This window comes from Oncorhynchus gorbuscha, linkage group LG10 (genome assembly GCF_021184085.1).
Source record: "Oncorhynchus gorbuscha isolate QuinsamMale2020 ecotype Even-year linkage group LG10, OgorEven_v1.0, whole genome shotgun sequence".
NCBI lineage: Eukaryota > Metazoa > Chordata > Actinopteri > Salmoniformes > Salmonidae > Oncorhynchus > Oncorhynchus gorbuscha.
Window position 1 is genome coordinate 73,767,606 of NC_060182.1, and position 17,107 is coordinate 73,784,712.

The window sequence follows — 17,107 nt, forward strand, 5'->3', positions numbered from 1 at the left end:
TGCATGTCATAAAATATATTAACCCCACCCAGTATTGTAAACAAAACTTACCAGAAAGCATGTAGTCCTTGGCTCAGACAGTGTAGTAGTGTGGGCTCAATAACATATCATTTGTGTGCAAGATCTTGAGAATCAGCTGTGATGGAAGAATGTACTGTGCATGTAGAGGGTTGCAATTCCAGTGAATTAGGAATAGTTTGACCAAAATATGCCACAAGACCTAGAATTGCCTTGTGTATCCAACAAAGGTTCACTGTTATAAGCTAACTTTGATGAATTTAAGCAAAATTCCCTTAACTTCCCATGGCAAATTTCCGGAAAAAGTCCAGAAATTTACCAGAAAGTTTCCGACCCTTTGCAACCCTACTCATACCACTCTCTCCTCATTCCCCTCTCCTCCTCAAGTGGTGACAAACTAAATATCCTGATTTCTATACAGCTTTGTCTATGCATCTTCCAAACCCCAACCAGCATCATCATCATCCGGTACATTTATTGTGACAGCTGGATACGCTGGATACAATTGGAAAGCCCCACACTAGCGATATATTGAGGCAGTTTCGGTCAAATGCAGGACATATGAGATTTCTCCAGTAATGGGAAAAGGAACCTGTGTTGGTCATTGTGAGGAGAAGTGATGAGTTCGAGTGGGGGTAGGGACGGGGGAGGCGGGAGCCGTGCCGGTGGGGAAGGATGATTGCATTAATCAGAGTGTGGGTGAGTGGGAGAGCAGAGGGTGGTCTGGCCAGACACTTGGGATGTTTATGGAGGAGAGCATTCCCTCACAGCACCACTCTTGTTCTCTCAGAGCTCCATAGACACTATATATCTCCCCGCAGCATGACAGACCTATTACCCCATACAAACTCACACCCGGCTGTATCTATATGTCTGTTCTTCTCACACACTTATATTAGTCATCGTCCACAAAGTCTGACTAACGTCTGTCTCATCCCTACAGACACACTGACAGTGCTATGTTTGCAAGCCACACACACACACCTGCTTAGCAGTTAGCCAGCACTATATTGATCATCAGTACCATGGGAGTAGCAGGAGCCACAGACTACTACTCACATTAGGTTACTGGGAGATAACGGACATTTACGGCCGAGTAAAAGTAACTTCCAAATAAATGTGACTAAACAAACAGGAAATCATCAAAACTAGGCAACACAGACTGAATGTGTCCGACCAGACAAAGGAAACGTATGACATCAGCCCTTTCCTGAGGCATTCAAGCATGCGATGGATGTTTGCTTGTGCCAACCAAGCAATGCTGTAGACACACCCTGTTAATCTCTCATTGGACATTAAAGGAAATGGGTTGTCCCTACCAAGTTTGTTGTGCTTCTGAAATAAGGTCCCGATACAGATGCCACTTTACGAGGGGATGAGGACCATGTAAAGCAGAAGGAATCAGTTTAATCTGTCTAGTATAAGACTAAATGCTTTACTTTCAAGACATCATGAAACACAGCATTAAAAACAAAGGTTAATATCCTAGCGCACCCACGTTTGAGGATTAGGCCTGCTGTAAGTGTAATGAGCTCTTATGATGCATGCACGCCAATGCTTTAGGAATGCAAGTGGTGACCCCTAATGTTAACTCACCGTTCTGCAGGGTCTGGGCCCGGGACTCCCTTCCAACGCCCGTATAGAGCCCTTCCCCAAAAGTGGGGTTCCTTCCAGAGGCTATAAATACAGGAGAAAGAGAGAAGCGTTACATCACGACACCAGGAGTGCAATCTTTAACATTTACAAAACAGTAGGGCTGTGACGATACTTCCTTTAAAATCATGCTGCATGTAAGATAGTGTGCTATAGCTTGGAAAATAAATACATATGAGACTGGATGACATCATAATGACATTAGGGCTGTTTTCCTAAATAAGTTAAATCGGCTTCATGTTTTGTTTCTTTTCCACGGTACTAGCGAGTTTCACGATACTGGTATCACACAATTTAGCAGATCTTATAGCAGGTCCAGCAAAATGCTTACAGTGCCTTCAAAGTATTCACAACCCTTTGCCTTTTCCACATTTTGTTGTGATTAAAATGGATTTAATGGTCTTTTTTTTGTCAACGATTTATAGAAAATAAATTCAAAAATGTGTTAAAAAGGTATGAAAAATTAAACACTAATATCTTGATTATATAACTATTCAACCCTCTGAGTCAATACATGTTAGAATCACCTTTGGCAGCGATTACAGCTGTGAGTTTTTCTAGGTAAATCTCTAAGAGTTCTTCACTCCTGGATTGTGCAACATTTGCCCATTATTCCATTTAACATTTTTCAAGCTCTGTCAAATTGGTTGTTGATCCTTGCTAAACAACCACGTTCAGGTCTTGCCATAGATTTTCAACCAGATTTAAGTCAAAATTGTCACTCGGCCACTCAGGAACATTCACTGTCTTCTTGGTAAGCTACTCCAGTGTAGATTTGGCCTTGTATTTTAGGTTATTGTCCTGCTGAAAGCTGAATTTCCTCTCCCAATGACTGGTGGAAAGCAGACAACCAGTCATTCCTCTAGGATTTTTCCCGTGCTTAGCTCCGGGGCGGCAGGGTAACCTAGTGGTTAGAGCATTGGACTAGTAACCGAAAGGTTGTAAGTTCAAATCCCCGAGCTGACAAGGTACACAATCTGTCGATCTGCCCCTGAACAGGCAGGGGCAGAACGACAGTCACTGTTCCTAGGCCGTCATTGAAAATAAGAATTTGTTCTTAACTGACTTGCCTAGTAAAATAAAGGTCAAATTAATCTTATCCTGAAAAACTCCAATAGTTAACAATTACAAGCACACCCATAACATGATGCAGCCACCACAATGCTTGTGTACACAGTAATGTGTTGTATTTGCCCCAAACTTACCACGTTGTATTCAGGACAAAGTTGCCACATTTTTTGCAGTATTACTCGTGTGCCTTGTTGCAAACAAGATGCAGGTTTTCAAATCTTTTTGTTATATACAGGCTTCCTTCTGTTAATTGGGTTAGTATTGTGGAGTAACTATAATGCTGTTGACCCATACTCAATTCTCTATTGCAGCCATTAAAATGCTGTTTTAAAGTCACCATTGGCCTCATGGTGAAATTTCAGTTTCCTTCCTCTCCGGCAACTGAGTAAGGAAGTACACCTGCCTCTATGTAGTGACTGGCTGTACTGATACACCATCCAAAGTGTAATTAATAACTTCATTATTTATATTTATTAAACTAGGCAAGTCAGTTAGGGATGTTGCGAATTTTCGCAGCTTTTTGTTAAAAATCGTGCAACATTTCAAAGTCCTGCTACTCATGCCATTAATATAGTATATGCATATGATAAGTATGTGTGTATAGAAAACACTCTGAAGTCTCTAAAACTGGTTAAATCGTGTCTGTGGCTATAACAGAACGTGTTTAGGAGTAAAAATCCCTGGGAAAACTGTTCACCAAAAACACACAAAAAATATTCATCCGCCAGTCAATGTATTGTCTAAGGCGATAGAAAATAGATGAGGATCCGATTACAATGCCTACAGCTTCCACACGATGTCGCCAGTACTGGCATTTCATGGCTGGTTTATCCTTGGGGAGATGAAGTATAGGCACTTCCTGTCTTGGGGCGCACCGGAGGAAGTTATGAAAATGAAAACATGGACGATGATTTCAAGACTTGCTGCTATCGAATACAGATCGGCCCGTGATCAATTTGATAGATTAACGTTTATTAATACCTAAAGTTTGTTTAGAAAAGTAGTTTGAAGTGATTTGTATAAGTTTATAGGCAACTTTTTTTATTTTAAAAAGTGACTTTGCGTCTTGTAAAGGTGAATTTTCCTGGATCAGACCGGCCTTCATAAAATGACATTTTGGGTATACAATGACTGATTTAATCGGGAAAAAGACCCAATTGTGATGTTTATGGGACATATAGGAGTGCCAACAAAGAAGCTCGTCAAAGGTAATGAATGTTTTATATTTTATTTCTGCGTTTTGTGTAGCGCTGGCTACCGCAAAATCTTTTGTTTAGGTCTCGTTCGGGTATTTTGGGGGGTGCATGCTATCAGATAATAGCTTCTCATGCTTTCGCCGAAAAGCAATTTACAAATCTGACATGTTGGCTAGATTCACAACGAGTGTAGCTTTAATTGAGTATCTTGCGTGTGTTTTAATGAAAGTTTGAGTTCTATCGAAAACTATAGGTGGTGCTCTGTAATTTCCGCTGATTTGGTTCCTGTGCAGGAACCAACATCCCTAACATTAAAAACAAATTATTATTTACAATGACGGCCTAAAATACTCAAAGGGATATTCAATGACTGCTTTTTATTATCCCCCCAATCTACCAATAGGTGCCTTCTTCGCGAAACATTTAAAACATCCCTGGTCTTTGTGGTTGAATCTGTGCTTGAAATTCACTGCTCGACTAAGGGACCTTACAGATAATTGTATGTGTGAGGTACAGAGATGAGGTGGTCTTAAAGAAATCACGTTAAACACTATTATTGCACACAGAGCAAGTCCATGGAACTTGTGACTCAAGCACATATTTACTCCTGAACTTATTTAGGTTTACCATAACAAAAGGGGTTGAATACTTGACTAAAGACATTAAAGCTTTTAATTTTTAATTCATAAAAAAAAATGCAAACCATAATTCCACTTTGACATTATAGGGTATTCTGTGTAGTAAGTAGACTTCGAGCATTGGCTTGCGAGAGCCAGAACAGCTCATAGGGCAGGATGCCTGTTTCTGTAGTGCGAGGCAGCTTGATGTACAAGTACACCACCTGGAGAGGAGGCTAGTCTATCGTAGGGCCTTGCCACCAATCTATTTTAAATTCAGGCTGTAACAACAAAATGTGGAAAAAGTCAAGTCATGGATTGAGATTGGACTTCTGGTTTTTACTTAATTCTCTGTACAGGCCAATGATTATGACAACGATTCTGATCTAACCATAAATTTATATATTGAGGCACTGGCCTGAGAAGATTAAAGTTCAATATCTAGCCTAGAATTAGTCTAGTAGGCTTACGTTAACTATACTGAACAAAAATATAAACCCAACGAGCAACAATTTCAAAGATTTTTCTGAGTTACAGTTCATGGAAGGAAATCAGTCAAATGAAATAAATTAGGCTCCAATTTATGGATTTCACATGACTGGGCAGGGACACTGCCATGGGTAGGTCTGGGAGGGCAGGCCCACCCACTGGGGAGGCAGGCACAGCCAATCAGAATTAGTTTTTCCACACAAAATGGCTTTATTACAGACAGAAATAAACCTCCTTCCCCCTCAGACAATCCCACAGGTGATCCCGAGCTGGAGTGGTTACACGTGGTCTGGGGTTGTGAGGCCGGTTAGACGTACTGCCAAATTCTCTAAAAAGACAATTGGAGGCAGCTTATGGGAGAGAAATGAACATTCAATTATCTGACAATAATATCAGCTTCTTGATATGCTACACCTGTCATGTGGATGGATTATCTTGGCAAAGAAGAATTGCTCACTAACAGGGATGTAGACAAATTTGTACACTAAATTTGAGATAAATAATCTATCCGTATAGAACATTTCTGGGATCTGTTATTTCAGCTCATGAGACCAACATGACATGTTTTGTTTATTTTTGTTCAGTATAGCTAGCTAACTCAGCTGGTCCATTGTTGCCCATGCGAGGAAGTTAGGCTAGCAAGCATTTTAGTTAGGTAGCCTATGACAAAAAAATGTAAGTGTACCATATGAGCCATAGACCGTTTTGCCAACATGAAAGAGGAGGATGGCATTGGCGTAGGGTGAGTCCAAAAACATTTTGCGCATGCACACAGAAATAAGTACCATGGACAACCACATGATATTTAGCTAAATTGATTGGAATAAATTGTTTTTGGTAATTGGCATCTTTAAGTTTGTTTTCAGTGTATTACACTTAGTATATATAGCCTTGTTTTCATGATGTTTAAATGTTTAAGTTTAAATAGTGGTGGAATAGCGGATGCAGTGCTCCTGTTGTCTTTGTGCCGACTTGCCAACTCAGTGGTTCTAAATCAGTAGTTGTTTAGTAAACTGTCGAAAACATTAACTTAAACATGCTGCAGGTCATAACTGTTTGGAACATGCAATATTTGCTTTGTGGACTTCACATGACAGATGTCGCTATTCGGTTTTGTGATTAAACAAATATGTAGTTGAATTTACCACGGTGGCGTATGAACGAATGGGTTAGAGCAAACAATGCAAATATGACAACAACGGTTGTAATATGGCTTTCTTACTGGCTTAGCTTCCTCAGAGATATCACCCACGCACAGCTACTGGAAAGACTAGCCAGGGCCATGTACTCTGCAAAAATACCATTCTGCAATCCAAGTGACTAACTTAATGTCATGAAAAACTGCAGGAATAAAGTGATAAGTTTTTTATACTTCTTATAAGTAATGTCTCTTAGCTCTCGAAAACCCCTCTCAATAAGGTTCCACGGCTGGCTCTGTGTGAACTACAATTCCAACGCTGTGTTTTAACGTTTAGAAACTTCAATAATCATTGCTTGCTAAACACTTTTGAAACATAACCCTTCTTTCATATCAGCAATAAATATGATTTGAAATAAAAAAGACATGCTAACTGTATCTGATTTGCACAGATCCATACACTGTGTGCCTCCAGTTGACAAACTACACTTCCTCCAGAGTTAAGCTAACACACAGATGTTCAGAGCATTAGCACAGGTGGTCACTGGCTGTTTTTCATAAACAAGTGCTGTAACATGGAGATCTGGCCATGTGGGAACACTAACCCTATACAAGGTGTGTAGTAATTATTTTGTGCTGATTTGAAAGACATGTTCCTTATGCTTCCAAAAGGGACCGAGGAGTGATGCGTGTTAACGTCTAGAGCAAGTGTAACGGATGTGAAACGGCTAGCTTAGTTAGCGGTGTGCGCTAAATAGCGTTTCAATCGGTTACGTCACTTGCTCTGAGACCTTGAAGTAGTAGTTCCCCTTGCTCTGCAAGGGCCGCGGCTTTTGTGGAGCAATGGGTAACGATGCTTCGTGGGTGACTGTTGTTGTGTGCAGAAGGTCCCTGGTTCGCACCCGGGTATGGGCGAGGGGACGGTTTAAAGTTATACTGTTACACAAGCATCAGGGCTCTTAAAAAAATAAGATAGTCATCAATAGGCACTAAAAGGTAGTTATCTATGAATGGGCTACCTCTCAGAATAATGTAGCTCTTGTCATTATAACCAACCTACAATCCATCTGCACATACCATCTCCAGCTACAAACTGTCCCACAGCAGAGGAGCCGCCCCCTCCTGTCTCCATGAACTGGACCTCGGACACGATAATGTTGTCCTCCAGGACCGAGCCACAGCCCACGCACACCGCATCGCCTCTGGCCTGGTCCACATCGATGTCTGTGCCCCCACAGTTCTTACACACTCTTGAACTCATGGTGAAGTCTGCTCACACTGCTCAGCCTGGGGAACAGAGAAGAAACTGGGCCACATTTTTGTGGAAGTCCCATTTTGTAAGAGTTGCATTTATTGGCTACATAAAAATCTACACATGTCATGTATTCTTCCAACCAAAAGGTGGTGGCCTACAAGCATAACCTACTGCCAACAACAATTAAATCAACTGAAACTGCAAGAGTGACTGCATATCACGTTTGGAAATAATTAATATCACAATAATATGATAGCCTAACTAACACTTTCATAAATCCTCTGTAACCTGACCCTGGACGCTTGGGGTATAAATGCGCCACTACACCCCTAGCTAACGTTACGTGGCAAAGCGTGATCATTTATCTAACTAGTTTGCTGTACATTTAAGTGTCATTTCTGTCAAATGCGCTTGTACTGGTCTAATGTGCTTGACATTTCCGTCAATGATTGTTCCGCATGTTTAATCTCGTACCTAATTGAATGAAATAACGACCCCGTCCTAAATCTTCAATAGCCGTGAGGGTTGGAATCACCGACCGCAAACTTTCTACAATCTACTAGGTTAGGTTTTGGTATTAAACATAATTCTGTGTAGCCTAATGGGTAAAATGGTTTCCAAAAGGTGGTGATGAATTGTTGAGAAAATACTGGATAATGAATACGCACCAGCCAATTCAAAGGCGATGCTGCTGACAGCGATGTGGCTAGCAAACTTTAGCTGATAGCAAGTCTCCCGAGTAGATTTCCAAGCCAGTGCGTCAGCTAAATCTGTTTAAATGTTTTGTAGTGAATAGACAATGTATATAGCCTAAATGTACTGTTATTTGGATTCTAAACCACACATTATTTACTGCAATGAGGTAACAAGATAGACAGACTACCATGCATTGCAATCCGTCTTGTAACCTCATTGCCAAGCCCACATGTGCGTTTTCATGCTTGGGAAATGGATTGGTCCAAACTGATTTTCGAGGGTGATATGCCCAGTAGTGATAATTCTCTATCCCTTTCTTATAGAAATGTGCCACCAGAGAATGTTCCTGCCTCGTACGTGATTAGTAATGATATTTGTTGATCCAGTATATGAAGAAAAAAATACTCAAAATCTTTAAAAAATATCAAACTGCTACTACAAACACCCCCTTTTAGCTCCACATGATAGCGACCCATGTACACAGTTATATCACTGAATGCAATAGACTGACATTTTTAAAGAGACACGACCCTAAATCCTTGTCTTGTGACTTGACATCTTTCTTTTCAGTGTCATCATAACCTCATTCTAAACATAATATATACTTTTTTGACACCACACTCCACAAATCAAGTCTTGCAGGCCCCAGTTTTATATATTTTTTATTGATTATTATCCAGTCATAGGGACAAGTGCTGAAAATAATGATCTTGTATTTACATTTATTTAAAAATTAACCTTTCTTTAATTAGGCAAGTCAGTAAAGAACAAATTCTTATTTAGAATTCCGCCCACCCTGGTCAAACCCGGACGACGCTGGGCCAATTGTACGCCGCCCTATGGGACTCCAATAACCGCCAGTTGTGATACAGCCTGGATTCGAAACAGGTTGTCTGTAGTGACGTCTGTAGTTGTCTCTAGCACTGAAATGCAGTGCCTTAGACCGCTGCGCCACTCAGAACTGAGGCTGGCCCATAACAGAGCCACAAGTCTATGTATTTATTTGTTCAAAGTGTGGTTTACATTTCTGTATTGATCTGACTTCATTGTAATCAGAGGGCTAATTTTAATACTATGCATGCAAGTCTCTCTTTGCTAAGAGTTGAGGAAAGACTGACTGCGTCACTTCTTGTTTTAATGAGAAACATTAATGTGTTGGAAATTCCAAATTGTTTGCATAGTCAACTTGCACACAGCACTGACACACACACTTACCCCACCAGACATGCCACCTGGGGTCTTTTCACAGTCCCCAGGATAAGAACAATTTCAAGGAAACGTACAGTATTATACAGAGCCATGAGTGCATGGAACTCCCATCTTATAACAAGTGAACAGCAAACCTAGTTTCAAAAAACAAATAAAGGAACACCTCACGACACAACGCCTCTCCTCCATGTGACCTACTTGTTGTGTGTATATACTGTAACTGTAACTGATAGAGACACACACACTACATGTTCATATTTTTAAATGTATGTCAATTGTAGTCTTTTGTCTGTAGTCTTTTCATTATGCGTCGACCCCAGTACAACTTGCTGTCGGCATCGGCTAATGGGATCACAAAAAAATCCAATATGTATTTATTTGTTCAAAGTGTGGTTTACAATTCTGCATTGCTCTGACCTTTCAAACTGTAGTCCAAATTACCTGTGGGCTGTTTAAATTGGTGTTTTAACCATAGGATGCATATGCTGTATTGGTTTCCCCAAAAAAAACATCTAATATTCCATCAATTCCTTAAATAATGTGTCTTTAAAGTTATCATCCTAGTTTTTTTTTTTACTTAAAAATAATTCATTAAAAAACAAGTTTTGGCATCATTACCCCAAGTTTTCATATGTGGGCCAAATATGACCCGTATGTATTTCCTATGGAATTCACTGCATTGTAATCGTCAAACTGACCTTTCTATTTGCAAGTAGTCTGGGTAGCCATTTGATTAGATGTTCAGTAGTCTTATGGCTTGGGGGTAGAAGCTGTTTAGAAGCCTCTTGGACCTAGACTTGGCGCTCCGGTACCGCTTGCCGTGCAGTAGCAGAGAGAACAATCTATGACTGGGGTGACTGGAGCCTTTGACAATTTTTAGGGCCTTCCTCTGAAACCACCTGGTATATAGGTCCTGGATGGCAGGAAGCTTGGCCTCAGTGATGTACTAGGCCGTACGCACTACCATCTGTAGTGCCTTGCGGTCAGAAGCCAAGCAGTTGCCATACCAGGCACTGATGTAACCAGTCAGGCTGCTCTCGATGGTGCAGCTGTAAAACCTTTTGACGATCTGAAGACCCATGTCAAATTTTTCAGTCTCCTGAGGGGGAATAGGTTTTGCCGTGCCCTCTTCACAACTGTTTGGTGTGTTTGGACCATGTTAGTTTGTTGGTGATGTGGACACCAAGAAACTTGAAGCTCTCACTCTGCTCCACTACAGCCCCGTCAAAGAGAATGGGGGTGTGCTCAGTTCTCCTTTTCCTGTAGTCCACAATCATCTCCTTTGTCTTGATCATGTTGAGGGAGAGGTTGTTGTCCTAACATCACACGGCCAAGGTGCCTGACCTCCTCCCTATATACGGTCTCATCGTTGTTGGTGATCAGACCTACCACTGTTGTGTCATCGGCAAACTTAGTGATGGTGTTAGAGTCATGCCTTGCCGTGCAGTCATGAGTGAACAGGGAGTACAGGAGGGGACTGAGCACGCATCCCTGAGGGGCCCCCCGTATTGAGGATCAGAGTGGCAGATGTGTTGTTACCTACCCTTACCACCTGGGGTGCGGCCCGTCAGGAAGTCCAGGATCCAGTTGCAGAGGGAGGTGTTTAGTCCCAGGGTACATAGCTTAGTGATGAACTTTGAGGGCACTATGTTGTTGAATGCTGGGCTGTAGTCAATGAATAGCATTCTCACATAGGTGTTCCTTTTGTCCTGGTGGGAAAGGGCAGTGTGTAGAGATTGCATAATCTGTGGATCTGTTGGGGCAGTATGCAAATTGAAGTGGGTCTAGGATTTCTGGGATAATGGTGTTGATGTGAGCCATGACCAGCCTTTCAAAGCACTTCCCTTTTTAAATATTGTTTATATTATTTTATTTTATTTAACCAGTTCTCATTTACAACTGCGACCTGGCCAAGATAAAGCATAGCAGTGTGAACAGACAGCAACACAGAGTTACACATGGAGTAAACAATAAACAAGTCAATAACACAGTAGAAAAAAAAGAGTCTATATACATTGTGTGCAAAAGGCATGAGGTAGGCGAATAATTACAATTTAGCAGATTAACACTAGAGTGATAAATTATCAGATGGTCATGTGCAGGTAGAGATACTGATGTGCAAAAGAGCAGAAAAGTAAATAAATAAAAACAGTATGGGGATGAGGTAAAAATGGGTGGGCTATTTACCGATGGACTATGTACAGCTGCAGCGATCAGTTAGCTGCTCAGATAGCAGATGTTTAAAGTTGGTGAGGGAGATAAAAGTCTCCAACTTCAGCAATTTTTGCAATTCGTTCCAGTCACAGGCAGCAGAGAACTGACAGGATAGGCGGCCAAATGAGGTGTTGGCTTTAGGGATGATCAGTGAGATACATCTGCTGGAGCGCGTGCTACGGGTGGGTGTTGCCATCGTGACCAGTGAACTGAGATAAGGCAGAACTTTACCTAGCATGGACTTGTAGATGAGCTGAAACCTGTGGGTCTGGCGACGAATATGTAGCGAGGACCAGCCGACTAGAGCATACAGGTCGCAGTGGTGGGTGGTATAAGGTGCTTTAGTAACAAAAAGGATGGCACTGTGATAAACTGCATCCAGTTTGCTGAGTAGAGTATTGGAAGCTATTTTGTAGATGACGTCGCCAAAGTCGAGGATCGGTAGGATAGTCAGTTTTACTAGGGTAAGTTTGGCAGCGTGAGTGAAGGAGGATTTGATGCGAAATAGAAAGCAGACTCTAGATTTGATATGTTTGATATGAGTCTGGAAGGAGAGTTTACAGTCTAGCCAGACACCTAGGCACTTATAGATGTCCACATATTCTAGGTCGGAACCATCCAGGGTGGTGATGCTTGTCGGGCGTGCGGGTGCAGGCAGCGAACGGTTGAAAAGCATGCATTTGGTTTTACTAGCGTTCAAGAGCAGTTAGAAGCCACGGAAGGAGTGTTGTATGGCATTGAAGCTCGTTTGGAGGTTAGATAGCGCAATGTCCAAGGAAGGGCCAGAAGTAAACAGAATGGTGTCCTCTGTGTAGAGGTGGATCAGGGAATCGCCCGCAGCAAGAGCAACATCAGTGATATATACAGAGAAAAGAGTCGGCCTAAGAATTTAACCCTGTGGCACCCCCATAGAGACGGCCAGAGGACCGGACAACATGCCCTCCGATTTGACACACTGAACTCTGTCTGCAAAGTAGTTGGTGAACCAGGCAAGGCAGTCATTAGAAAAACCAAGGTTACTGAGTCTGCCGATAAGAATATGGTGATTGACAGAGTCGAAAGCCTTGGCCAGGTCGATGAAGACGGCTGCACAGTAGTCTTTTATCGATGGCGGTTATGATATCGTTTAGTACCTTGAGCGTGGCTGAGGTGCACCCGTGACCGGCTCGGAAACCAGATTGCACAGCAGAAAAGGTACGGTGGGATTCGAGATGGTCAGTGATCTGTTTGTTGACTAGGCTTTCAAAGACCTTAGATAGGCAGGGCAGGATGGATATAGGTCTGTAACAGTTTGAGTCCAGGGTGTCTCCCACTTTGAAGAGGGGGATGACTGCGGCAGCTTTCCAATCCTTGGGGATCTCAGACGATATGAAAGAAAGGTTGAACAGGCTGGCAATAGGGGTTGCGACAATGGCGGTGGATAGTTTCAGAAATAGAGGGTTCAGATTTTCAAGACCAGCTGATTTGTACGGGTCCAGGTTTTGCAGCTCTTTCAGAACATCTGCTATCTGGATTTGGGTAAAGGAGAAGCTGGGGAGGCTTGGGCGAGTAGCTGCGGGGGGGTCAACCATGAGAGACTTACTTCTAAAAATTAGTAGTTTGAACTATTTGGGTATGGACCTGAAAGTATGACATTACTTTGCAGGCTCTCTGCAGTAGACTGCAACTCTGCCCCCTTTGGCAGTTCTATCTTGATGGAAAATGTTAGTTGGGTATGGAAATCTCTGAATTTTTGGTGGCCTTTCTATGCCAGGATTCAGACACGGCAAGGACATCAGGGTTGTCATGGCTACAGATGTGAGTGCTACGGGTCGGTAGTCATTTAGGCAGGTTACCTTAGTGTTCTTGAGCACAGGGACAATGGTGGTCTGCTTGAAACATGACGGTATTACAGACCCGGACAGGGAGAGTTTGAAAATGTCAATGTAGACACTTACCAGTTGGTCAGCACAAGCTCAGAGAGTACACTTCCTGGTAATCAGTCTGGCCCTGCGGCCTTGTGAATGTTGGCCTGTTTAAAAGGTCTTACTCGCATCAGCTGCGGAGAGCGTGAATACACAGTCACCCGGAACAGCTGGTGCTCTCATGCATGTTTCAGTGTTACTTGCCTCGAAGCGAGCATAGAAGTAATTTAGCTCGTCTGGTAGGCTCATGTCAATGGGCAGCTCTCGGCTGTGCTTCCCTTTGCAGTCTATAATAGTTTGCAAGCCCTGCCAGTGTTGTACGATTTGACCTTAGTTCTATATTGACGCTTTGCCTGTTTGATGGTTCTTTGGAAGGCATAGCGGGATTTCTTATAAGCTTCCGGGTTAGAGTCCCACTCTTTGAAAGCGGCAGCCCTACCCTTTAGCTCAGTGCGGATGTTCAAAGAAAATCAAAGCACTTATTGATGAAGCCAGTGACTGATGTGGTGTACTCCTCAATGCCATCGGAAGAATCGCGGAACATATTCCAGTCTGTGCTACCAAAACAGTCCTGTAGCTTAGCATCTGCTTCATTTTACCACTTTTTTAATTGAGCGAGTCACTGGTGCTTCCTGCTTTAATTTTTGCTTGTAAGCAGGAATCAGAAGGATAAAATGAGGGTCAGATTTGCCAAATGAGGGGGAAGGGAGAGCTTTGTATGCATATGTGTGTGGAGTAAAGGTGGTCCTGAGTTTTTTTTTATCCCTCTGGTTGCACATTTAACATACTGATAGAAATTCAGTAAAACAGATGAGTTTCCCTCCCTCTGAATGAGCGTTTTCCCATTTGCTTATGGTGATATGCAGCTCATTGAATGCAGTCGTAGTGCCAGCATCGGTCTGTGGTGATATGTAGACAGCTATGAAAAATACAGATGAAAACTCTCTAGATATAGTATCTCATGAAAAGCTGTAGACCACACTCTGACGAGCAAAACCTTGAGACTGCCTAAGATATCGTTCACTAGCTGTTGTTTACAAATATACATAGACCGCCACCCCTTGTCTTACCAGAGGCTGCTGTTCCATCCTGGTGATACAGTGTATATATAACCCCCCAGCTGTATGTTATTCATGCCGTCGTTCAGCCACGACTCGGTGCAACATACAATATTACAATTTATGTCCCATTGGTAGGATATACGTGCTTTTAGTTTGTCCAATTTATTATCCAGCGATTGTACATTGGCCAGTAGTATGGATGGCAAGGGCAGATTAGCCACTCATCGGCGGATCCTCACAAAGGCACCCCGATCTCTTTCCGCAATACCCCTTGCGTCTTTTTCTCCTGCAAATGACAGGGATGAGGGCCTGTTCAGGTGTCTGGAGTAAATCCCCCTCTTTCGACTCATTGAAGAGAAATTCTTCATCCAGTTCAAGGTGAGTAATCGCTGTTATGATTTCCAGAAGCTCTTTTCAGTGATAAGAGACGGTAGCAGCAACATTATGTACAAAATAAGTTATTTAAAACAACTAAATAGCATGGTTGGTTAAGAGCCCATGAAATGGCAGCCATCCTCGCCGGCGCCATCTTACAGTCCATCCAATATATAAGGACACCATGTCGGTCGGAAGATATCCATCGCTACCTGAGGCTTGATGACAAGACGACCAGTGTTCAGAAAGGCAACAGACCACCTGGCAGCCTTCCAGCGACTGTGTCACAGTGGATGAGCAGATTTTCCTACGGACCTGACACTTGGCATTCAGACCAAGGAGTTCAATCTTGGTTTCATCAGACCAGAGAATCTTGTTTCTCATGGTCGTGAGAGTCCTTTAGGTGCGTTTTGGCAAACTCAATTGTTAGCATTGTCATTTATATTGATGATGAACTTTGGATTTTCAAAAATGTTTTTAAATATTATAAAACATGGTTAAGATGGATTTATTTTGTTGTTCACACAAAGGTTTAATGTGAAACTGTAATATTGATTGTAAGAAATGCTATTTCTTTTAATAGCCGTTATGAATTCATGTTATCATTCGTGCAAGTGTAGTATTTCACTACACTCGCATTAACATCTGCTAACCATGTATGTGACCAATACATTTGATTGAAATGTGTATCAAACCATTGAGACTAAAAACATTTCAAACAAAATACTTATTGAAAAAGGTCAAAAACACTCAAAATAACATCTCACAAAATGTATAATATTTCAGAGCCATATAAATAAAACAGATATTACAGTAGGGGGTCATTTTGACCCAGCCTATGCATTCTTGGGCCGCCATGTTTACTATGCATCCTAGGGTTAAAATTATTATTGACCTTTCATTTAATAATGCAACAATCATTGTCATGATTTGTAAATACAATTTATGAGAAGTTACAATTTAATGAGTTAAAATAAATGGACATTTGACACATGATTAGATATTGTAATATGATTACTATTAGGATAGTAATGTAAAAGGGGAGACCACAAAGAGCAGTGATACTTACCATAGCTGCTAAATGTGTCAATGCCATCTAGTGCAAAAATACCAATTTCAACTTGAGTGAATACTGAATGTAGATAACAGAAATAATTGAGTCTGGCCATCACAAATACTGATGCATCATGTAGAAACAGTTTATATGCCCAGCATCGGGGCATTAAAATAAGCCTGAACCGTAGGGCAAGGATATATACAAAATTGAGTGAATTCAGATAGTGGACATGAGGCATAAGATGCATTACTGAGTTTGGGCAGAAGTGATTCATTGTCAACGGAGCAGTCCCCAATGCTACGTTGGGGGGGTACCACACTAGGCTGCGGTGAGTTCTGTGTACCACATGCGTTTAATATTTTCAACTCGTTCGTGGCTTTACAGTGCGGTTGTACAAACGGAAGTACAACTAGATAAAAGCTAGATAGTTAGAGTCTGTGAAAAGCAAAGTACATGTGTGTTAAGTACGGTAAATGCGGGCAAGACTTCCGGAAAAACAAAGCGCATATGGTGGACATCGGGCATTAGACAACATTCTTGTGAACTAAGCAAGGACTATTAAAAGGTCCTCAAAGTGAATAGCCATAGTAAGCATTTTTCTTGACACAATGCATCGCAAACACCATGTCAACATGCCTGTTACCATATTAATACAATTGATTAGAGTGTAGCCTACTTGGGAGCAGTCCTGATTTTTTTTTTTTTACATAATAAAAAGGAATATCAGCAACCTTCTAGATTCTGGTTTGATAATACAAATAATATTTGGTCAAAAATGAAAACCTGTCTTAAGTATTTTATTTGGTATGTGAAGAATAATACATTGGATATAAGCCAACAAAACAGAAGAGTAAAAGTGTTACATTAAACAGCATATTGTACCCTTAGGTTAAGGGTTAGATTGTTGGTGTTGTGGCTGTGCAATTCATTTATAAAAAGTAAAGCAACCCAACATGAAAACAAAATGCTTAAGTCATCTTGTAGTGTAGGAATAAACTTTTTGTTATACAAGTGCTACAAAAACTATACTAAATATTTTAGCTGTAAAAAGTACATACACCGCATTGTGTTAAAATAGGAATATTTAACAAAATAGTTTATACAAAAATTCTATGTATGGGACTACATTTAAAGAATTTAATAAACTGTGTGTA

General features: G+C 41.4%; 1 protein-coding gene across 1 annotated transcript in view; it reads right to left on the reverse strand.

The window, feature by feature from the left end:
* Nucleotides 1-8,372, reverse strand: part of brf1a (BRF1 RNA polymerase III transcription initiation factor subunit a) — a 64,087-nt gene extending 55,715 nt beyond the window's left edge. The window contains exons 1-3 of the mRNA XM_046366994.1: nt 8,106-8,372; nt 7,260-7,488; nt 1,615-1,695 (exon numbers count right to left, since the gene is read on the reverse strand). Coding sequence (XP_046222950.1) covers nt 1,615-1,695; nt 7,260-7,443 — 265 coding nt within the window. The 5' untranslated portion in view covers nt 7,444-7,488; nt 8,106-8,372. The remainder of the gene's footprint in view (nt 1-1,614; nt 1,696-7,259; nt 7,489-8,105) is intronic.
* Between the last annotated feature and the right edge of the window lie 8,735 nt (nt 8,373-17,107).